The following is a 24,746-nucleotide window of genomic DNA, read 5'->3' on the forward strand; positions in this document are numbered from 1 at the left end:
GGCCTGGCTTTGTTGCTCTGGCTCTGTCTATATTTCTCTAATCTGCGTCCTCTCTCAATGCAATGAATGGCCTCTTTGCTTTGACTATAGACTAAATAGGAGGCTATGTTTTATGCTACTTTTGTTGGAAAAGTAACTTTCTAACTGGAGGTCTAAGCTCCAAACAGTTGTTTCTCCATTGAATGGATGTATATAACTATCATATTTCCCTCTACCCTTTACCCTACCTGCACTTCTGCCACTTTCCACAGGTGTCCCTGATTAACTGTACCATGCCCAGTGCCATACCAGCTTCTCCTGTTTCATGCTCAGGCACTATTTACTTATGCAGTAGCCTAATCCCAGCTACCTATGGCCCCCTGAACCTGCAGTAGAGTCAGTTGAAGGGAGAATTGGTAAACTCTTCCTTGACATTCCATCCCTATGTGTGTATGTTCCCCTTCTTATCTGAGAGCCAGAGGGCCTACCGGTTAACTCCTTACCATGGGTCAGGGGACAGAACTTTGATGAGTTCTCATTGAGTTCTCCAGCTATGGGAAAACTCTCACCCAATAAAGAGCGCATCTCCACTGCTTTTGGCAAATGAATTGTGAACCATTCCAATCTGCCATGGTTCTTGTTCCGGCATTAAGAAGGGTTCAGCAATCTGGAGAAAGGCTGTATGTAACTGAAGTAAGAATCCAGAGATGAAAGATAATTTTGAAAGGCATTGGGGGTCAGAGGAGCTTTAGCTAAAGGAGCTAAGTTCTCCTTGTCTCAGGACCCCTTGCTTTTTATTAACACAAATTGTCCTAAGGCAAGGTGGAGATAACACTTCAAAGGGCAGGGTTTCATCTAAGGAGTCCATTGTCAGATTGGGGAATAGCCTACGGCTGTTCAGGTGTTTGGCCAGTAGGAGGCAATAACATGTAGATTAAGATGCCCTGAGCTGTTTGGCAGTAAACAATCATCCTATTCAGGTTTGGGGGAAATGCCTTTAGCCATTCCCAACAGGTGACAACATATGTGACTCAGCCCTTGTTGAGTCCCCAAATTCCATCAACCTTTTGATGAAACTCTTGCAATTATGACATGCTGGAACTGGCTTCCGGCACCAATCTGTCAGAGGATGTAGTGTCTAAAACAGTGTTGACAGCTTTCTCAGGCTGGAGGATCAAGAGGAATAACTCACTTTTTTTGTTGTTTTATTTGGGTGTCATTTTCTCTAGAGCCAACACTGATCACTTTATTAGGAACTGTTAAGGGTTTCAACTGTTAGTTACTGTTTGTGATCCATTTGGGGCACATTTCTAAATCATACTTCCAAATCATTGGAGGTAGGAGTTGGTTAACTTCCCTCACATCACTTGAACTGATACTGCTGTTCTGTACCTACTATAAACATAGCTCATAATTTATTTTTTACTGTCCCAGCTCTGAACCACACCTGCAAAGCCATGGCATGTAAAGGTATAGTAACAACCAATGTGCTAGGGTCCATTTTTACTACTTAAAAAAGGTGTAGGCATCAAAGTTCAGTTTAAAACTTAGTCTGCCCTATTTGTAACTAGATACAGAAATATTAGTTGAGAACATGTTGTGTCAAATCTGTGGGAATTGTGTCCTCCATTGATTTGTGCTATTATCCCTGGAAAGAGCACATAAGGAAATAAGTCTTCCCAATCCAAATTTCCTTTTGATAAAACCTTGGCAGAAGCTTCTCTAATCCTAAGTTTCAAGTCTTTAAGAATAATTTTGCTGGGTGATGCATGCTTTGATATAATGTTTTAAATAACATCATATTACTTCAATACGTCTGAGGATTTAACATGCGAATTACGGTATCATTTCCCCTCTCTCTCCATGTGGTGTGTGTGTGTGTGTGTGTGTGTGTGTGTGTGTGTGTGTGTGTGTGTAGAGAGAGAGAGATCATATCAAATCAGTTGTCCATGTCAGAGTACCAGACCTTGGGCAAGTCAGTTAACCTCTCTGGGCTATCTTCTCAAATTGTAATGTAAAGGGATAGCACTAAGTTTAGAAGCTTTTCATAGTTATACATTCTTTTATTCTAATGGGAGTTTTGTTTTTTTTTACATTATAGTAGACACACATTATATGAGTTTCAGGTGAACTACACAGTGATTCAACATTTATATACCTTACAAAGTGGTCACCACAATAAGTCTCGTAACCATCTTGACACCATACATATTTATTACAGTATTATTGACTATATTCTCTATGCTGTACATTACATCCCATGGCTCACTTATTTTATAATTTTATAATTGTACCTCTTAATCTTCTTTACTTTTTGAGATCATGTGCTTATATGTGCCCTGTACATGCAGACAAATTGACAAACGTGTATCTCTGAGAGCCTGGGATAATGTAAGTCACGTATGTACAAGGACTGTTCTCTTAGTGTTTGTTTCATAATTTAAAATATGGAAACTGAGAGGGTGGGTTAAAAGAAGATTAAAATATTTTTTGACTAAATATGGGATCCACACACCTAAACCCAGCTTGCAATGTATTCCTTACTGACCCAGCTAAATCCAGTCCTCACCATCACCCCACCAGTACAACTCTGAGTTGGCAGTTATCTAATAGCATGGTGGTGCACAGAGCTACTGCAGGTTAAGAGGTGGAGGAGGAATTCTGGGCCGAGTCTCCCAAGATAAGTAGTAGGATTGAAAGGGAACTAACAGGACAGCAAGTTTCCCAGCAGTTTCCTATCCACATTCAGGGCAGTGTCCTGCCAGCTCCCTTTAAGTTTTTTGTACATTAGGGCACCAGCTCTGGAGAAAGAAAAACACAGGAACAAATAATCATGCACTTTTAAAAAATACACCTCTTGTGCCACTTCTTTCTCGGAGCCAGTACAGGCCGTTGTTGAAACGTAGTTCTCTGTTTCTAACCTGCTAAGGTGAGAACCAGAGCTAGTCTTTGCCTCCTTTCTCGATTCTCATACCCCATTAAGATTGAAGCTAATTTGTCACATTGACAATGAGGAATGTAATCATTCAAAGCTGAATTAAAAAGGGAATTTATACAGAACAAAACCAATAAGCCAGGCAGCCTTGACATTTAATTTTCTTGGAAACCTTTCCCATTGAACCAGGAAAGTCTGCGCACCACACATTTGCAAAATGAAAAGTGGTGTGGTCGGAGGATAATCTCTGTATAAACGATGGGTGAATAATTTGAAAGAGATTGGCTGTTACAGATGGTCCCTTCTCCTTCCCATGTCCTTCCCCCCACCACCCAACACACACACACTCTGCAATGGCATTTGTGTGTTCCAGCTTTTAAAGGCACTTCTATTTATTTCATTCCCCTTTTCAGAAGTACAGAAGGTTTGAGGAATGAATGAGGAGAATTTCTATTTGTTTTTGGCTATTAATTCCATGTTTGCACTAACTATTAAGAATATTGTTGTTTCTTGGCCTTTAAGCTCACAGGCTCAATAAACAGTATCTGTCCATCTACCAATAGTTGCCTCAAAATCCCAATTTAAGACTAAGAGGCCCAGTGCACAAATTCGTGCATGGGTGGGATCCCTCGGGTTGGCCTGCAGGATTGGGCCCCAACTCGGGGCCCATCGGAGCTGGCAGCACCTCCACTGCTGCGCGCTGCCAGCGCCACATTGCCTGCCATGTTCCCCTGGTGGTCAGTGCATGTCATAGCAGTCGAACTCCTGAGGGGACAATTTGAATATTAGGCTTTTATTATATAGGATTAGTTCAAGACACTGGTTCTTTAGTCTTTAAGGTGAGCTGAGCATATAGAAGAATGATATTTCAGGATCCATTTAGCTTTCTTGCTTTAGTCAAGATAGGTAATGCTAGTAACAACAAAAAGTCAAAATCTCAGTGGTTTGACATAAATTTATTGATTACTCACATCCTGATTCAATGTAGATTGGTGGGAGGTGAGATGGGAGAAGGTCCTGTTCCATATGGTCACTTAGGGACCTAGAATTTCTCTATAATTTGAGTCTGCTATCTTCTCAGATTCACCCCTCCACTGGCTTCTCTGTATCTTACAGGAAGGGGTGAAGGGATGTGAGAAAGAGAGCAGAGGATCCTACAGGATAGAGATGGGTAGGTCTGTATCCAGGCTATTGACCAGAACTCAGTCACATGGCCACACCTAACTTCAGGGGAACCTTGGAAATGTAATTCAGCTCTGTGACCTGCAGAAGGGAGAAACGAGTTTGGTGAATCCATTGTTTTGACTCTGCCTTGGTTTCCTTTCCTCTTGCTACCCACCCATATCTGTCTGTGCACACAGTCCTAGTCCTAGGGTAGTCTTCCTGTGATGGTACCAAGGCATTTAATTTGACTTCTCTAGTGGTTAGGCATATATGCTTTGGCTCCCTCTTTATTCCATTTGCTTTTCTCTGGAAGGAGATGTCCTTTACCCATAGAGGAGGACGTTTCTACTGTCAGGGGTAAACGTGTATAAATACAGACCCTGCTTGAATCACCATATCGTCAAAGTGGAATTCCATAGGGAGTGGATGCTGACTATTCAAAAAATACACATTGGAAGTAAGAGGGGAGCTCATTTATTTATCTATTATATTGGGAAAAGCTTTAAATGATCGTTTCCTCTCTACCACGCTGCTTCTCCATAGGGAAGAAGAGAAAATTACAGGGCTTCAAGAGACCAAATGATCAAAAGGAAAACAAAGCCAGAGAGATTTCAGCCAAAATGATAAAGGACTAAAATGTCACCAAGACATCTAGTAACAGAAGATTACTTGGCACAATTTGAGATACAGTGTTCTAGAGAGTTTTATTTATGCTCTCTAACCTTATTCCAAAATTCAGGATCTAAGGAATTCTCAACTCAAGTTGGTTCTTAATTAAGAAGGAATTCTAACATATGAAGGACTTCTTAGATGGGGCCAAAAGAGAGAAACACAAGGAACTGATATGAATCAGGGATTGGCATGCATACTTCAACTTTAGTGAGTCCTTCAGCAAAGCATGGTGAAGGCATAGATTGGCATTTTATTGGGCATGCTAATATTTCACAGGGGAAATTTCTATCCACAGACATTTAGGGCCCATCAAATATGGTCCTCTTTGCTTTTTCTTGGAATTCTATCTTCAGGAAGGCTGTGGAAAATGAAGTACTGCTTTCTTATTGATTATAATACTGGCTTCAGCTACCAGCAAGAGAGGCCAGCATTGCAAGAAAAATCCCATCTCCATGGCAACAATGATCTCAACTTTTAACTTGATATCGCATGACAAATTATTTTTTCTCTAGCTTGAAAAATTGCAGATTTGTGAGTGTGGGTGTGCCCTTTAGCTCATCTGGGCCAGAGGGCTAATATCCAGGTTGAAGGCCATCAGGACTTTTAATATGTCAACCCTGATTTTATTTACATCAGGGCAAGAAGTGACACTTAAACCGTGTAAGACATAATTTTCTTACCCAGGAACAATGATCTTTTTTTTTAAATTACAGAGGTACCTCCTGAGTAGAAGAATAGGAAATTTAATTTGTTTAACATCCCAGAATATTGCAAGACGCCCCCCCCCCCCGAAATGGAGCTAATCCAGTTAATCTGTTAGACATTACCTTTTTTCCCTAAATTCTCCTTCTGCTGTCATTAAGCTCCTTAAAACAGTGTAGCCAGTCCTGTAAGGGACACCTGACCTCATGGTCTAGAAAACTGAGCTTCTCTAGAAGCTGTGCTGTGTAGAAATGTCCTGCCATCTGTTTTAAAACCTTAAGGTGGCAGCAAGTCTGATCAGCCAGATATCTGCAATAAAGAAGCAAGGACGAGTCTGGGGATGGGAGATTTGACATTTACTGATCACCTGTGCTGTGCGGGCACTGTGTTGGCTGCTTGAAATACTCAGAGACCATAAAGAAAATCCCACTGTGTGGGAGAACATATTTGCCAATAATATATCTGATAAGGGGTTTATATCCAAAATATATAAAGAGGAGACATAGTAATGAACTGAGAAGAATATGGAGTGAGGATAAATGAACCAGGCAAGGGGGATGATGCCACAGAAGCTTAGAGTCTGTTTTATATCTACAGGTAGAATCGAGGCCTCCATGCACAATGATGCAGTCCATTGTGACAAAGTTCACATAGACTTGAAAACATATCCATAGGTTTACTTCTACTCTGTGTCATATGGCGAGATAGTGAAATACTTTTTGCTACATATCGTTTGAATTGTGTATTCCTAACCAGGGCAATTTTGCCCCAAAGAAATGGAAATTGGTTCTTGGGAAGGAAGAAAGGTAAAGCAGCTTGAGTCTTAAACATTGCAATAGTTTGTGGCCCTCCAAAACTCAATCCTTTCTAACAAAGTCTTATTCGTCAGTATTTAATTTCTCTTACTGTGTTTTCTTCGGTATCATACAGGCAGCATTGACATTGAGTTCATGGAAGATACACAAAATATATGCAGTACTACAAAACTATGACAAATTGGTGAGATTGTAATTGGAGGACTTTCTGTCAATCAGCTCCTCAATCTCAGAATAATAACTTGAGAGGTAGTTGGTGTGTGCCTATTGGATGCTTTGTGGATGTTGCTTGTGGCTGATTGTCAGTGCTTTTGTGATTTGGGCCTTCAGAATGAAATAAAATTAGTTTACAGTTTACTATTCTATACGTTATTCATCATTAATTTTATAAATAAAAGAAAAATATCGACATTATATAGCAGATAGCTAAGTTAAAAATCATTTACTCCCATCAGGCAAAGTTAAAAATTGAGTTTACTAAAAATAATATGTAATAAATTAGTTTTCTCAAATGATTTGTTTTTTAAAGAAATCGTTTTGAATGATTTTTGAAAATTGATTACATTGCTATTATATTATTATATATTATTAATTTGCATATTTTGTTTCATACATTTTTGCTTATATAAATTATGTTAGAATCAGAAAATACATTCATATAATTAAGTTAAATGTTAATAACTTTTAATTTAACTTTCAACTTAAAATGTTTATTTAGTCATCTTTAAGCCTTCATTAAATAAAAATAGTAAGCTTTGTACTATCTCTGTTTTTGTATAAAACAGATATATATGGGACAACATTTCTGCCTTTTCAGAATCACATTTTCATTTAGAAGGCCTCATCCAAATGTCAGTGTGTATCAAGAGCTTGAGGATGGACAGCACTGGAACACCGGTGGCTAATTGTTTTCTAAGATCCTGGCTCTTCCCCAGTTTGTCTTTTTTGAAGTACTGCTCCGTTTTCTTCAACTCTTAGACTTCTGAATTTTAGACTTCTGATTTGGGTTGATTTGCAAGGCACAAATGGCTTACATGTTTGGTTTACCTTTAAGCATTGGCTGTCATTGTAAAGTCTTTTAGGTTCTGGGTGAGAGGTTTATTTGAAAGTAGTTGTTCTAGGATTTAATCATTCAAGTCAACTCTGGCTGCCTGTGTTTAAAATTTTAATTCTGTGAAAGGTCTAGTTCTTACTGATTGTGTATAACCACAGCATAAACAAGATACGCACTGCAATTATTTTGTTGGTTTCCCTGTCACATAGCCCATTTTTTAATACACCCTCCACATATGGGGTTACACATACAGCATTAATATTACTAGTCTAAAAAGCTGAATAATGGAACTGTGTTGTATTTCTAAATTAACCATTAAAATTCAGATATACCTTACTAAGCTCTCAATAATAGCTGGGAATGCTAACACCAACAATCTGTTTGCACTAATGAACTCTAAACATTTTCCCTACTGGGAATCAATGAATTATAGTAAGTTGGAAGAGACCTTGGTTATGGGTCTTTCTGCCCCAGCTCCCTCTTTCCTCATTTATTGGTCCTTTGAAGATGAAAATGACTTATCCAAGATAACATTTGTAAAATCCTGCCATAACATATTAAATGGATTCGGAAATTCACTTGTATGAAGCAGTGAATTTTGGCACCCTGGAGGACTTACTAAAGTACAGATTGTTAGGCCCCACCCCCAGAGATTCTGATTCACTGAGTCTAGGGTGGAGTCTGGTAATTTGATTCTCTAACAAGTTCCTGGGTGCTTGGTGGTCTGAGGACCACATGTGGAGAACCACTGATGTAAACCATGTAGTTACATTATTGTGATGTCATTGACATGACGAGAGTGAGCCTACGTAGCTAGCTAGCCTAGAGATCAGAGGATCCAACTGTACGATCCAGATCTATCAAGTACAAACTTGGGTTAGGCACCACCTACTGGTGGTTGTCTAATGCTGTGTAAACATCAGGGCATGACTTTGGGTCTGGTAGCTGTCGGTGACTTCAAGAACAGTGACATTCCAGCTATCTCATGATTAGTAGGCATTTATTTTGTTGTTCTGATTTGGAAAGATTGAACCATGGGAACCCAGCCTCCATCTCTCTGCTTCCCAACTACTGCCGGCTGCTTCCCTATCAGCCTTGTCCTCAGGATCCTGCATATATCCTTCCCTTCCCCAGAAGATGAGAACATTGGCCCAACCTTGTTTGAGATGCTGGAGAGCCAGTCACATTATATCCAAAATTGCATTGGTTAGGTCCGTGGTCGGCAAACTGCGGCTTGCGAGCCACATGCGGCTCTTTGGCCCCTTGAGTGTGGCTCTTCCACATAATACCACGTGTGGGCATGCACGTACAGTGCAATTGAAACTTCGTGGCCCATGCACAGAAGTTGGTTTTTGGCTCTCAAAAGAAATTTCAATCATTGTACTGTTAATATTTGGCTCTGTTGACTAATGAGTTTGCCAACCACTGGGTTAGGGGGTTTAAAGCAGCTAATGGTAGATCTTCTGTTGTTTAATGTACTTCTCCTGAAACTCCTGCCTCGCTGTCTTCATTCAGCACCATTGCACCTTCCTACCTTTACCCTTTTCTTCTCAAAATCCTTCTTAACCTTGAGCGTTTAGCTGAGATTCTATCTCCTTCAAAAACCTTGCACTACTACTATCCAGGAAACAAAGTTTTTTCTTCCTCTACTCAATGTCATTTCATGCTCAAACAGCCCAGCCTGTGTGGTTCAGTGGTTTGATCATCAACCTGTGAACCAGGAGGTCACAGTTTGATTTCAGTTAGGGCACATGCTTATGTTGCCCAGTAGGGGGCTTGCATGAGGCAGCCAATCAGTGATTCTCTCTCATTGATGTTTCTATCTCTCCTTCTCCCTTCCTCTCTGGAATCCATAAAAAAAAATTTATTTAAAAACACACACACAAAAACAACCTTGCAGTATAGGTGTGATGCCTGTTATACAGGTAGGGTACTGACTCAAGAAGGGTAATATATTCTCTGATTTGTTATAATTTGCTATAATGTAATAATGTGTCTAATACAGCTGGTAAGGACAAAACTGGCTAATGAGTGGTGTTTTTTTTTATATATTTTATTGATTTTTTACAGAGAGGAAGAGAGAGGGATAGAGAGTTAGAAACATAGATCAGCTGCCTCTTGCACACCCCCTACTGGGGATGTGCCTGCAACCAAGGTACATGCCCTTGACCAGAATCGAACCTGGGACCCTTGAGTCCGCAGGCCAACGCTCTATCCACTGAGCCAATCCGATTTCGGCTAATGAGTGGTTTTGACATGATGTTCTCTCCCTCTGCTGAATTGCATACTCCTTGAGGGTAAGGATCATGTCCCATTTGCTTATATTCCCAGCCCCTGCGACTGACACTCAATTCTTTCCAAAGAAATAAAAGTCCAGGCTCCCTGCTCCTTGTGCTCCATCTTCCTGCCCTGCTTCTCTCTGAGCTGTTGGTTGTGGTCCCCAATGGGAAAAGGGACCCCTTCTCTTTGGCCTCGCCCCCTGCTACCACTGAGAATTTGCAGCCTTGGCTGCTCACGGTGTTCCCCTCTGAATGCAGTCTTCAGGACAAGGGACGTCACTCTGCCTTGGGAAAGAGCGATTTAGAGGTGGAAGTGCTTTCAGCTTTATGCCAGGTTCCTAGTCTGCACGTGGCTTCCACACACCCCTAACTTCACTGAACCTCAGTCTCCTCCCTCTCAATCAGTGTCTTCTTGATCTTGGACATCCCTCTGAAGCAAGTGGCAGGGGCAAGTGAGAGGTTTACCAAAGAGAAATTGGATAAAAGATCACAAAGAGCCCATGTTACATGAGAGGCTATGGATCTAAATATTTAAGAAATTTTGAATCACTCATTTTCTGTTTCGAATATAACTTGCAAATGTGGTTTCATTTACCATCCCACTTCCTCTGTCCCTCTTAAAACTGCCAGTTTCAGGAATGAGAACCAGAGGGACTGGCTTCACTGTGAATCTTGTTCTCTCTTAGGCCGGGGCAAGGATCCCCTGAGAGTGTCCCCCGGTCCCTCGGGGAGTCTGTTCTAGTATATTCCTTCAGGGTTCTAATGTGCAGTCAGAGTTAAGAACTGCTAGATTAGGTTCTTGGTTTCCATCCTGGCTTATCATGAGAGCCATCTTGGGTGCCTTTTGAAAACGCCCCATCTAAGAATGTGGGTATTAGGATTCCTAAGAACAAGACCTAGAAGTCTATTTTAAAAATAGGTTCTGACCATCAGCTGGTTTGGGGAGCACCAGTCTTGGTATTTCTTCTAACCCTTCCAGTCATCAGAGCAAAGTAGAAAGAGTTAAATTAATTATTTAAGGTCCCCACAGGTGAGGTCAAATGGCCTTCATCTATATTCTGCATCTATTTCATATTGACCCACCCTACTCTTGCCCACATATTTTTTTATTTCATTGTAATTTTTATTCAAGCTGTACATTGAACAGATTTTACCTGTCCCATGGAATCGCTTGACATAAATTACATTCATGATTTGAAAGATTAAATCGGAACCACAGATTAAATCTGTCTTCATACAGCTCAAGAATTATCTAAACCCTTATGTGGATTGGAAGGGAAAGAGGAAAAGAGAGTCTGAGGTCAAAAAATAAAATTTAGCAGTACTTTGATATTGTGAATAATTTCACATACTGAAATATATTGCATGTTCAAAGCATGTGTGTGGGTTCAAATGTTATTTCTACATGTAAAACATTCTGATAAGAGTTTTGCCTACATCCAATGGCCTTGCCTCCCCTTCCATTGTAAAAGCTTGGCACATTTTTCAGAAGAAATGTGTGCTGCCCAAAGGAAATACACATATTTTTAGATCCCCAAATTCAATTTCTGACGATGTTTTTCAGGCACTGCAAAAGAAAAGAAAAATGAGTTTGCTGTGGACAAGAAATAATCTTTTTCATAAGCAGTGCAGTGAAAATGATAGAACATGCTCCTTTAGTATTTGGCATTGCTACAGTATCATTTCATTCCCTGACCTCAATGCTCCATCTTTAATAGCAAAACCATAACAGGGGAAGTGTGGTATGTATTCTTCATCTTGCACTAGAACCTTTCTGTCTCCTGAAATGAGATAAATGGTCTTAATACACCGTTATGCCAGAACAAGGAGATCTGTATCGTTCTAATAATCCTCAAGCTCCCCATCCTCGTTTTACCCCTTTGCTGACTTCTGTGACTGTGGAAAGCATAACACCCTCCCCCAACAAATGCAAATAAACTCCAGCCGGTCCAGAGGAATAACGAGGCAATTACTTCTCAGTCCTCTAAGCACAATCCACATGACAGTCATACCTCAGAGATATTGCGGATTCCGTTCCAGACCACCGCAATGAAGTGAGTATGGCAATAAAGTGAATCATAATCTTTTTGCTGGTGGGGGGAGGGAGTCTTGTCTTCCATTTGTAAAATACATTTGTGAAGCAAAGTGCAATAAGATTAGATCTGCCTATAATTGATTCCCTTTTGTAGGCTTCTCCTTAGCATGAGATGAACAATTTTTATAATTCAGTATATCAGTGGATTTGACAACTTAACCACCAATATTTTATTTTTCAAAGAAGTAAATATTAAGGGGCAGAGAGGAGAGGCATTCTACTGAAGGCTCAATTGGTTGAGTGTGAACCTATGGACCAGGAGGTCACGGTTTGATTCCTAGACAGGGCACATGCCTGGGTTGCGGGCTTGATCTCCGGTAGGGGGCATGCAGGAGGCAGCTGATCAATGATTCTCTCTCATCATTGATGTTCCTATCTCTCCCTCTCCCTTTCTCTCTTAAATCAATAAAAAAAATTAATTAATTAATTAATTTAAAAAACAGGGATGGGTAATGTCTGGCCCGGGGGCCATATAAGGCTCACAAAATCATTTGGTCTGGCCCTACCCAGGCATTAGGGATGAATTAATTAAATGTTTGACCAAATATAGCAGGCTGATTTTTAAGTTGATAATTTTGTATGGCCCGCAAATCATGTTGTAAAGGTTCCCCACCCCTGCTTTAAAAGTTTACTGAGTGAGAGCCGGGAGCCCAGGCTGCTGGAGGACTGGCCAAAGGAAGCCCGGGTAGAGGGTGGATCTGACCTGCTTCCTCTATCAGTGTTTCTCTCCATAGACGGACACTCTACTCTGTTTGCAAGAAAAGTGCTCATGCAGGTTCTGCACCAGGAAAGCCTTATACACCAGAAATTGCGCAGCCCTATTTCTTTTGGCTTGTAGTCTTGGCCTACATGAACTCATTACTAGTATTTTAAAATAGGAAGAGTCTATGTTTGGCTTCTCTGGAAAATTTAGAGAAAACATTTTTAGAGGACTTTGAGTTTCTTTAAGAAAAACAAAACAAATACCCATTTTGCTGCTGACAGTTGGCTGGAGCAAAAAAAAACCACTATTCCCTTATTCTTTCTTGTTCACCATCGTCCCAGGACTCCCAGACCTAAGACAGTGGCAGTCACTGTAATTGTGCTCACACTGTTGATCACCAGTTCAAAGGAAAGTGAAATATATCTTGCACAAAAGTGAGAAAATTTGGAAGATAGGCTAGAAGAGCCATAAGTTTCAAGAAAAAAAATGAGAGAGAACATCTATTTCTGTATGGAACTGAAGGATATTCCTTTGTTTACAAGGCAAAGCATCTGTATCAAAAGAGTTTGACTAAACACTCCATTACAACCCAAACCCAGCCCTGTGGGCACGTGCATCTCTTTGTGACTTAGGGAATAAGTGAGCCTGAGAAACCTTCACATTTGCCTTCGGGAAGTGAACCAACACTCCTGATGCTCAAGCCCTGGGCGGACCTGCTGAATATCAGTGTGTTCCTTCTGTTCTCCCAGTTCTCTTTATCCACAAATGACCAAAAATAGTATATTTGTACACCATTAGCTCAGGAGGAAGGGAGAGACACATACAATGTGCCAGGCACACAGTAGGTGCTTTACTGTATTTAATTCTCTCAGCAATTCTGTGATTTAGGTAGGTATCAGCTCCATTTACAAATGAGAAAGCTGAGACTCAGAGAAGTTAAGTAACTCACCTAAGATCACATAGCAAAGCTACTTAGTGGCAAGCCTACCTGATTCTTTCCCCTACAGCGTGATGCTCCTGCTACTTACTAAAATGCTTTCCCTGAATTACCACTTAACACAATGACCTTCGCTTGCATTGTGGGTTGATAAGGAACAACCATATGATAAGAATATTCTGTTTCTACTCTATACAACTGCTATTAAGGATGCTAATGCTTATCAAAAGATGATCTGTCTAATGATCTTTTCTCAGATTGAGGGCAGAAAAGTTTTGTTTTTCTAAACAAAATAAAAAGATCTACTTCTGTGTATGCAGCCGGAAAAAAATAAATGATGCTAGCTATTCTTTTTGCCTTTATTTTCAGGACGCTCTAAGGGAAATGTACTATCCCATTACATCTGATAGTAAAATTAATCCCCCCTTTCCTCCACATAACTTTGAGTCTCTCTTTCTGATGTCATTAAAGTACTTTGACATGTTAATAATTCCATTGTATAGGGTGCAAGCTTACTCAGATCCTTTTTAAGGAAGATGAAGGTATCCGATATAATAAAAGGGTAATATGTAAATTGACTGAACGGCGGAATGACCAGAATGCCCGTGGCCCCTCGTCCCAGCTGGCCCACCCCTGATGGCCCCCATTGGGTAGGCTGGCTGGACCCCTCCAGTTCACGAATTCGTGCACCAGGCCTCTAGTAAATTATAAATAAGAACCTTAAAGTTCAATGTATACCCTTAAGAGTAATTTCTAAATCAAATTTAAATATGTCATCATCTTGCCTTCTGCTATTGGGAAAGGGTTGCTGACTCGTGCTGAGCGTTTTCTGTGTTGCATGCATTGTCTCAGGCTTGCAGCAAGTATATCTAGTGTTCTTCTACTCTTTTTACAAATAAGGAACCCACAGATCAGAGAAGTCAAGCAACAAGGTCTTGCAGTTTGATCTTGAGCAAAGACCTTGACTTCTTAGTTTCTCTACTCGCGCCTGTAAAATGGAGGCATATACTCCTTTCCAGATTTTTTTGCAGGCCTGTGATGTTGGCTAATATGTCAATTCTCCTGCTCCTCTCCCCCCTCATTTTCTTGGTGGGCAACTCTAAGGTATATTGGCCATCAGGTTAATCAGATCTTCCTTTGTCCTAGGGAGATGATAGCCATTGTTCTGTTTTGTTCAAGCTCTACTGTTGGCCTGGATTGTTGGTCATATTTTTGTCAGCAGATCAATACATAACCTTGTTTCATATGTTTCTGTTTAAAGATACATTATTTAAAATATATTTTGATTTAGTAACTTTGAACTCCAGGCCAACAGCATTATAACATGCCTGAACAAAGGTTATCTAAGATATGCATTTTGGCTAAGGCCCATCACCGTCTTCTGACACTTATGAACACTAAACAGCACTTCAGCACTGTGCTTGGGGGCCATTTCAAAAAGCACAAAAATGCTGAAAACATGGCACTCAAGAGCCTGGAGAAAGGATACTTGTTCACAGTATAAAATCTGAAACAAGAAGATAACATTGCCTTGTTTGACCTCAACTGGGAACATGGCACGTTGGACAACTCAAATTTTTCTCCACTCTGCATATGTCTGCAAATGATTGCTAAAGGACCAGGAGTATTGATTTGAGGGTTACAGAAAATTAGGGATATTAACTCTTCGCTTGTTATACGTTGAACATTTTTCTACTTTTTTTATTTGTATTTTTACTTAATTGTATTTTTTACTTCTGTAACATTTTATGTAATAGAGTTTATCATTTTCCTTATTGCTTCAAACTTTGATTCCAAGTTAGCAAAGGTTCTCTATTCCCAAGTAATAGAAGAATTTACCCATACGTTTTTCTTTACTGTTTTTTCATTTAAATGTCTGGCCCATTTGGAACTTATGTTGGTGCCTGGTATTTGGAATGAGCACAATTATCTTTTTTTCACATTACTCTGCCATTCTCTCAACAACATGTATTTAAAGGTTTATCTTTTGCCCACTGATTTGATATGCTGCCTTTATCATATCCTAAATTTCCATATAAAATTGGGTCTATTCATGTGTCAGCATCAAATTGTTTTAATTATAGAGGTTTTAGAGTATGTTATGTCTGGTAGGACTGGCAGCTCTTTCCTCCCCTCACCCCACCTTGTTGCGAGGTTTTTTGGTTTTGTTTTCCAGGATTTTTCTAGCTATTCTTTCATACTTTTTCTCGATAAACGTCATTTTAAGTCAATTTGTAAGTCAAATATCAGACTTTTCTTTTGGCTTTCTACTGCTTTTTTCTTGCTAAATGGACGTTTTTAATTGAACATTTTCAGTGGCCTACAAAAGATAAATTTTCTCCCTAGCCAATGGAATGGATATAATGTCCCACTGAAGCCAATGGGAGAGGCAGCCTTCTATTAGGCTCACGCTCTTTAGGGAGGGAGGGGTTCAGGTTACTTGCACCCCCTTGTTTCTCCTGAGCTAAAAATCAGCGAGTTCCCCACCTATGCTACTGTCTTTGCGTGTTTAGTCAGATGTTTTCATCACCTTCCTCTTTCTTTTTGCTTTTATTCAGCCTTTTGGCTGTAAAACTCAGTACTTTCTTAAGATTTCATTCCAGAAATTAGTTGTCATCCTCGAAGCTCCTAAATTATTCCCTGAGGCACTCGATACAATTAATGTTTTCAACTACACAGTTAAAAAGAGGCTTTTGATGGGATCTCATTGTGGCTCTCATCCATCCAAGGCAGCACAATTGACCCAAGAGAATCAGCCGAGAAACCATCATTATAACAGTAAGTGAGTTCAGTTAGGTCATAAAATGAATATATAAAAACTCAGTCATTTTCATGTAGAGGCAATTAGGAAATATAATGGAACACAAATACCATTACAGAGGCAAAATGAATAAATATAAAATGCCTAGGAATTAACTCAACAAGACCATAGAGCTTAAATGAAGGAAAAACACTGCAAAACTCCACAGAAAGGCCTAAATAAACATAGTTTTGAATGTATCCAAGGCCATGTGGTGCTTATAGTTGGGCTAGCCCTATGTAATCCAGATGATCCCAAGTGTCCCAGATATATGGGCTCAGTCTTCTCTTGACATGTGAATAAAATGGCTCTAGACCACACCTTGTAGAAAGTCTAACAGTTTCTCGAAAATCTCTTAAGAATTTCCAGAGATGATCGAGGGGCATATGTTCTCCTTGATCAATACAAACTAAACTATTTCTCTGCTCTCCTGTTACTTGGTCATTCATTTATTCATTTATTTAATCACTGTATGTTTATGAGTACTTAGCATGTCCTAAGCCCTCCGTATATGTCTACTAACCACTGCTTGGATGCCAGTGGCTCCTACCTCTGTTCCTGGTCACCCTTGTTTTGGGCCATGGTGTCTTTTCTTTCATGCCCAGCTGAACACCACCAATACAAGGCTATTTTATATAAGACATTTGCTGAAGTTTTAAGGGTGCTAATGGTGAATAAGCATTGTGGGGGAGAAGGAAGACAGAGTACATAAATACAAAAAGTATTAAAAAAAAGATGCAAGGAAAAATTAAGTATTACACGTCTTAAAATTTGTGGGTCATTTCCTGTGGAGAAATTCTCACTTTATTCTTTATTCTTAGCTCCCACCTGCTGCTGTTTTCTAGAATTGCCTTTTTTCTGCCTCTTAACATCTTTTGTCATCTCAGCCTCTCTGATTTCTGAATCACTTAACCCCTCCTTCATAGCCTTTGGGAACTCAAACCTCCTGTTATTTTATAATGGAGAGGAGCTTAACTATCTCTTTCTCTCCTCTTACTCATCCAGATGACACCAGGGGCTCTGAGAACTTCAATTTTCCTAAGCAAAGAAGTCATTGAACTATACCACCTCCCCCTCCAAAATAATAGCACTTCTCATCTCTAAGAAGAATTCTGGTCTCTGGAGCAACAGTCTAAAATATCATTTCTTTTTCTCCTTACCACACTCCGATTTTGAAGAGATCAGGTCTCTCTTAAAGTAATAAAGCAAGTAGAAGATAATTCCAACTACAATCCTAATGATTCTTTTTCTTGAATGTAGTAAAATGATTTAGAAATTAATTTGGGGGGATAAATAAGCTCAAAGAACTAGGAAAATCTTAAAAAGAAGAGTAAAAATGAAGGACTAATTCTACCAAGAGTAATTTAAACACTTATTGTTAGGGTGGAAGAATGAGCAAACAAAGAATTAAAACTTGATACAAAGTCCAGAAACAGATCTAAAAGAAGTAAAAACAATACCGGAAGAAAGTACAGTCAACTATTTATGTAATCCTGGACTAAAACTTTCTAACCATAGTAGTGTGGTTATGTGTGTATGTGATTCTTACAATAAATAAATAAGGAAAAAATAGCATGCTTTATAATGTGAATGAACCCTGAAAACATTATGCTAAGTGAAAGAGCCAGACACAAAAGGCCATGTATTGTTTGATTCAATTTATGTGAAATGTACAGAATAGGCAAAGCCATAGTAGATTAGTGGTTGACAGGGATTGGGGTCAGGAGATTATGGGAAATGCCTGCTAATGAACATGCGAGTTTCTTTTTAGAGTGATAAAAAATTTCTGGAATTAGGTACTGGTGATAGTTGCTTGACTTTTGAATACACTGACAACTACTGAATTGTATACTTTAAAGAAGAAACAATATCTCAATTCAAAATCTTGAAGATAAATCAATTCTACTTGGGGTACCATGAACATAAAATCCCAGCATGCCAGTAGAGAATGGTTAAAGACTGTGTTAAAGAAGAAAGTATTTAATGACACTGTTAAAGTTAGTAAGGCAGACTTTATTCTGGATCATTGAAATAGGTTTAGGGACCACTGCAATGGGATTTTACAGTGGGGATGAGAGATTGGGCTCAAACCCTAATACATTGTGGGCAAGTGAGAATTTAGAAAGGAACAGGGGTCAGGATTGTTGGATAGAAAATACTAAGATAAAACATCAAGGCGTTCTGGCTAAACTGACCTGTCAGGATTCTTGCTGAAGACAAGCCAGGGTGATCATCCCCTGCGGGTAGTAGAGGATGAGGGACCTGATCATATATTGAGGGTGATTAGATATTGATTGGGGGGGGGGGGGGCTCTGGTTAAACTGACTTAGCAGGGTTCTTGCTTAGCAGGGTTCTTGCTAAAACTAGGTTTGACAAGAAAGTGCAGGGAAGGGCCTATGAAGAAGTTTCAGGAGGAGCCTGACTAAAGCATCTTTGTCAAATGTGAATTAAAATAATTTTTAAAGACAAATGACTACTCCTATATAATAAAAGGCTAAAATGCAAATCGACCTAACAGCGAAAGGACCAGGCGCTATGATGCGCACTTACCACCAGGGGGCAGATGCTCAATGCAGGAACTGCCCCCTGATGATCAGTGTACTCCACAGGGCGAGCACCGCTCAGCCGGAAGCCAGGCTCACAGCTGGTGAGCATAGCGGCAGTGGCGGGAGCCTCTCCCACATCCCACCTCCACAGTAGCACTAAGGATGTCTGACTGACAGCTCCCAGACTGCGAGAGGGTGCAAACCGGGCTGAGGGACCCCCCCCACCCGAAGTGCATGAATTTCATGCACCAGGCCTCTAATCTACACTAATAAAAGAAAAACATGCAAATTGACCATACCTCTGCCACACCCACAAGCCACGCCCACCAGCCAATCAGGCGCACGTATGCAAATTAACCCAACCAAGATGGCTGCAGCCACAGAGCGAGCAGGAGGCTTGGGTTTCCCCAGCAATGGAGGAAGCCAAGTTTCCTGCCCGCTCTGGCCGGCCCTGGCCTCCGCTCAAGGCTACAAAGTTTCAATTATAGGAGATAAATAAATCCCAACAAAAATGGCTGTGGCCATGGAGTGAGCAGGAGGCTTGGGTTTCTCCCACGATGGAGGAAGCCAAGCTTCCTGGCCTGCCCTGGCCTCTGCTCAAGGCTACAAAGTTTCAATTATAGAAGATAAATAAATCCCAGATACCAGGGCCTCCGCTTGGGTCGCCGGGGGCATGGCTGGCCTGCAAACCACCACAGGCCCCTCGCCCAGGCCGCCCCACGCCTCAAGGGAACCCCCACCCTGATCCGGGACACCCTTCTGGGAAAACCAACTGGCCTCCACCTGTGTACCAGGCCTCTATCCTATCTAATAAAAGAGTAATATGCAAATTGACCATCACTCCAACACACAAGATGGCTGCCCCTATGTGGTCAAAGATGGCTGCCCCTATGTGGACACAAGATGGCTGCCACAAGATGGCTAGCAGGGGAGGGCAGTTGGGAGGGACCAGGTCTGCAAGGGAGAGCAGTTTGGGGCGATCAAGCCTGCAGGGGAGGGCAGTTGGGAGGGACCAGGCCTGCAAGGGAGGGCAGTTTGGGGCGATCAAGCCTGCAGGGGATGGCAGTTAGGGGTGACCAGGCAAGCTGGGGAGGGCAGTTAGGGGCAAACAGGCTGGCAGGGGAACAGTTAGGCATCAATCAGGCTGGCAGGGGAGTGGTTAGGGGGTGATCAGGCTGGCAGGCAGAAGCGGTTAGGGGCAATCAGGAAGGCAGGCAGGCGAGCAGTTGGGATTCAGCAGTCCTGGATTGTGAGAGGGATGTCCAACTGCCCATTTACGCCCGATCCTACCGAGATCGGGCCTAAATGGGCAGTTGGACATCCCTTGAGGGGTCCCAGATTGGAGAGGGTGCAGGCTGGGCTGAGGGACACACTGGGCTGAGGGACACACAAATTTCGTGCACCAGGCCTCTAGTAAATACATAAAATGCAAACTAAAGCAATGCGACAGAACATTTGCCTATTTCCTTGGCAAAGATGGAGAAAAGTTATAAACTTTTCTCATTGGGTAGGTTGTAGTCTAATGGATATTCTCAGATACTGATATTGATGAAGGTCAATTTGGCAACATATTTCAAAAGCTATAAGTTGTGTCCTTGTGATTCCATTTCTAGGAATTTACTTAAAGTAATGCTGTGTGCCATTTAAAATAAAGTAGTAAAGTAATAGTTACGGGAGATAAATTTGGCATGTACAGTATAATACGTAAATGGAACTGGCCAATAGAAGGGCACAGGAAAGGCTGGAGAGACAGATCATTTGTATGTTCTTGTATCTTCTTACTTATATTTTCTGTTTAGCTATATTTTCCAAATATTCTGTATTAGAGGTATCTTTTGTAACAGAAAATAACAGAAAAGTTGTTTAATATACAATTTCAACCCAAAGATTTTTGGGTTGTTTGTTTGGTGAGCACCATAGTAGAAATGAGATTAGAAATTTCTTGTTTCTCCCAGCCTGTGTGGCTCAATGGTTGAGCGCCAACCTATGAACAAGGAGGTCACCATTCAATTCCAGGTCGGGGCACATGCCCCGGTTACAGTTGTGCGCTCAATCCCCAGTAGGGGGTGTGCAGGAAGCAGCAATCACTAATTCTCTCAACATTGATGTTTCTATCCCTCTCTACCTCTCATTTCCTCTCTGAAATCAATAAAAATATTTTTTTAAAGAGATTTCTTGTTTCTCTTGTTTCAGGAGATTCAGGGGAGATTAATTGGAAGCCTCGAAAGCTCCAAAATCTGATTCTTACTCTCTAGTTACCCATATAATTTTCCTTCAATGGTGTGCATAGTTTTAGGATTTGACCAGTTGGCTAACTGGGAGTTTTATAACATACACTGTTGTCAATAAACTATGGTGTATCCAGTCCGAGAATGTGTCCTCTTCAGAGGCAGGTGTTTTAGCCTTTACAACTAGGATCATGTTAAGTGGAGTTCTTTCCGCTTATTGACTTGATGTAACAGTTGTCTTCTCCCAATTTCCCAGACAGAATCATGAATAAACTGGAGGACAAGAAGGACCAGATGATACCATGAAGAGAAGTTTACAGGCCCTCTATTGCCAACTGTTAAGTAAGTTGATGTCGCCTTTCTTCTCTCCTAGAATATACCAATGTTATTTATTGTTTGTCCAGTGCCAGAAACTTATATACTTTCTGGAGGAAGACCAGGGTTTGGTCAATGAGAGAGGACAGTGAATTTTCCCTCTGCTTCATCTAAGTTACTCTATTGCCTTGGGTATCCATTGTAATGTAGATTCTGTTCCAATAATTCTAAATTAACATGTTCAGCATAGTTAATTCAAGAATGAGTGTCAAAAACACTATTGCTCCTGTTTTTGTGGCAGAATAAAGGGTGTTCCAGTGTGACCCTCTGTAAGTTTCCCATGGAGAGGGAATGGTAGGCTGTGTTTTATGGACTTTGTTACTTGGAACCCATTACCATTCAGTATCTGCACAGCCTTTGGCTTGGAATGTTTTGCATAGTTATGCATGTTCTTAAATAATGAGTGTTGAAAATGTAATTTCTTTAAGTTTGGTGACAGAGTGAAAAGTATTCAATTATGACTTTCTGCATGTTGCTCATGTGTTTTGTGGGTTGTGCTACAAAGTGCCAGGTGCTACTTAGTGCCTATATAGCCTTTGAGACTGGAATTGTTAACGAATGAACGTAAAAACCAATACCAGTTGGTGGGTTTGAGGTTCAGACTGACCCACTCCGGGTCAGACAAAAGCCATTGAGTTGGGAAAAGCTGGAATTCATTGTGTTTGTCTGGTTCTTGCCGAGGTAAATAGAGGGCCTATCTTTCTTGAGCTGAGTGGCTCCTTATTAACTTTTTGCCAAGAAAATAGCATGAAAAGAGATTGAGATGCAAATCACCAGTCGGCCCTTAGAATTTAGCAATTCAGGTTATATTGCACCCCAGTTCAAAGCACTTTATCTACAGACAGCATTCTGGATGGTATTTTAATCAACTCATTTCTGCTGCTGAATTATAATCCCTGAAACACAGATCACGTCAACCCGTTTTCAGCCTGGTGGAATGTCGCCAAGAGTTATAGGGACTCTTATGTCCTTTCTCCATGTATTCCATAGGACTGTGGGTTTATTGTTGCTTCTCTTTATTTTTAATGGTAAGCTTTCTTGTTAAAGGAAAGGCTTTACAGATTGAAGACGCAATGTCATCAAGGAATGATTAATTCTGCCTTGCTGGGAGAGAGGACATCTGAAGGGTAAATAAGATTACACACACACACACACACACACACACACACACACACACACCCTCAAGAAGGGGAGACAGGCTTTGCAGGCAGAAGAACCAGGAAATGAAAAAGAGCATAGTCAATTTGGGAGGCAGCAAAATGTTTTTCACCTATGCTGATTATATGCCCCAAAGTTTGCATAATATTATAAGGTCCAATATTGTTTGAAAGGCATCAGGTGAGTATTCTGTGGTTCAGAGTCAAGTCTTAGGCTATCACAAGGCCCTTTCAAAGTGGAGCATATGCAAAACCTGGAGGGGTTTTCTCAAAGATTATTTGGATCACTTCATAAATCTACTCTGCCTTAACACTTTCCTTGCGAACTCGCCTAGCAATGCAAGCAGCCCAGAGTAGGCAGTTTCCTACTGGTTAGGAGGAAGGTAGATAGTGGCCTTCGATAAACTGCTCTGATTACTAGGTAGCTGGTTGTGGGCTAGAGCCCAGCTTTGTACAGAGCTGGGAGGGTGGAACACTCAGGCATTAGATTCAATTAGTATGACTTCAGAGCATGATTTTCAGAAACTCATTGAGATGAAGGACTGTTAATTGTAGCATTTTTTTTCTCATGAGAAGAATTGGATATTTAGAAAAATATCTGCCATGCATGCACACACATACACACATAATAGCTCCATATATCATTGGTCAACCAATTAATAAGTTATGCCTAGATTAACAATGTCCACAAACAAAATGTTTTTCAGTGTCTAAAATAGACTTGAGAACTACAGAACCAACATAAATTTAATATGTGAGTTAATATAACTCAGCAAACTGATGTTTTTAATTTTGAGTGTGTGTGTGGTGGGGGGGGGGGGACCTGATAAAGAGAGTGTTCTGATTATCTTTTGTTGCATAACAAACCACCTCAAAACTTTGTAGCTTAAAGCAATAACAGTCATTTATTTTGCTCACGAATGTGCAATTTGGGCAGGGGTTGGCAGAGACTCCAGTGTCTGGGATCTGGGCTGGAATAACTCCAGCAGCTGGAGACTGGAACAGCTGGGACTGGCCCGACATTTATTTTTACCCTGAGGCCTTTTCAAATGACACAGTGGGGCTTCCTCACAGCACAGTGGCCTCAGGGTGTACAGACTTCCTACATGGCAGCTCACGGCTATGAGGCCAGGGCAAAACCTGCAAGGCTTCTTATGAATTAGGCTTAGAAATCCCAAGACAGGGCTTCAGCCACATTGTGTTGGCCAAGGAAGTCACTAAGACCAACCCTGATTCAAGGGTGAGGGATTGGACTCCACCTCTCAACGGGGAAATTAGTAAGGATTTGTAGTCACCGTTAGTTTACCGTAGAGAGTGTCTTTAAAAACAAACAAACAAGCAGTTACTTACTAGTGGACATGAGCCAGTTCATGAGTCATAATTGCCAGAGAATCAGCGCCCTCTTGAGTACCTGCTGTGTTCACAGACATCTGCTGATCAGTTTCCCTGCATCCTCTCTTTTATTTTAAAGGTACCTGTTTTAATATGAAGAAGTGTTACCATTGAGTAGGTTAAGGACTGGTTCATGTGACCCAGTAGTGAGTGATGGAGCTGGAATTCACACACAGGTCTTTCTGACCTCCTTGTTCATGCCTGTCTTTTCTTCCTGCCTGGCACCTCATCTCTCACCACTTCTCTCCTTTATGCCCCTACCCCCTACCACACCCCACTTTACCCAGTGGATGCCCACAGTGTGCTCCAGCCACCACAACAGGCATTTCATCCCCCACGAAATATTTAGCTCTGGGTCTGCATGTACTTGTTTCCCTGTCTTCCAGCTGCTTGGGTTTAGGGACTCCATTTCATTCATTCCCCTATCTCTAGCCTAATCTAGACCTTGAACTATAGTGGGATTCAATATGTTTAATGTAATTACCATATTTCATCAAATCTACAATTTCATTCATTGTAAGATATACTGTTATTTATGAACCACTGAAAAAGAAAAAAAATGCTGCTTGAACTATAAAACTATCACATACCATCAATTACATCTTACAATGTGGAGACACATATATGGATAAAATAGAGAATTACTAGGATGGATTATGGCTAACTGGGTTACATAGTCCCTGAGCTCCTGCCACAAAATTCTGCTTTAGGGCCAAGTTTCAGCAAACCCATCTGTATTCCCAGCTCCCACCCCAGGAAGGCCGTGTTACAAGAGAGCTTCCCGTTGGAAGCTGGAGAGAGATCCGAGTAGCTGGGCTGACACTAACTAAAGTGGGCTCATGTAGTCTGTCGTCACGGTTGGTTTCTCCCGATAAGTGAGAGGACATTTTCCCTGAGGTTAAGGAGGAAGAGT

The 24,746-nt window shown here is 40.9% G+C and overlaps 1 protein-coding gene across 2 annotated transcripts in view; it reads left to right on the forward strand.

Moving 5' to 3' along the window:
• The window catches only part of TMEM108 (transmembrane protein 108), a 292,280-nt gene that overhangs the window by 160,865 nt on the left and 106,669 nt on the right, over positions 1–24,746 (forward strand). For both annotated transcript variants that reach the window (XM_079795721.1, XM_079795720.1), the window contains exon 3: positions 21,166–21,251. In XM_079795721.1, coding sequence (XP_079651847.1) covers positions 21,212–21,251 — 40 coding nt within the window. In that variant the 5' untranslated portion in view covers positions 21,166–21,211. The remainder of the gene's footprint in view (positions 1–21,165; positions 21,252–24,746) is intronic.

The sequence above is a fragment of the Cnephaeus nilssonii genome, assembly GCF_951640355.1.
Source record: "Cnephaeus nilssonii genome assembly, chromosome: 17".
Classification (NCBI taxonomy): Eukaryota; Metazoa; Chordata; class Mammalia; order Chiroptera; family Vespertilionidae; genus Cnephaeus; species Cnephaeus nilssonii.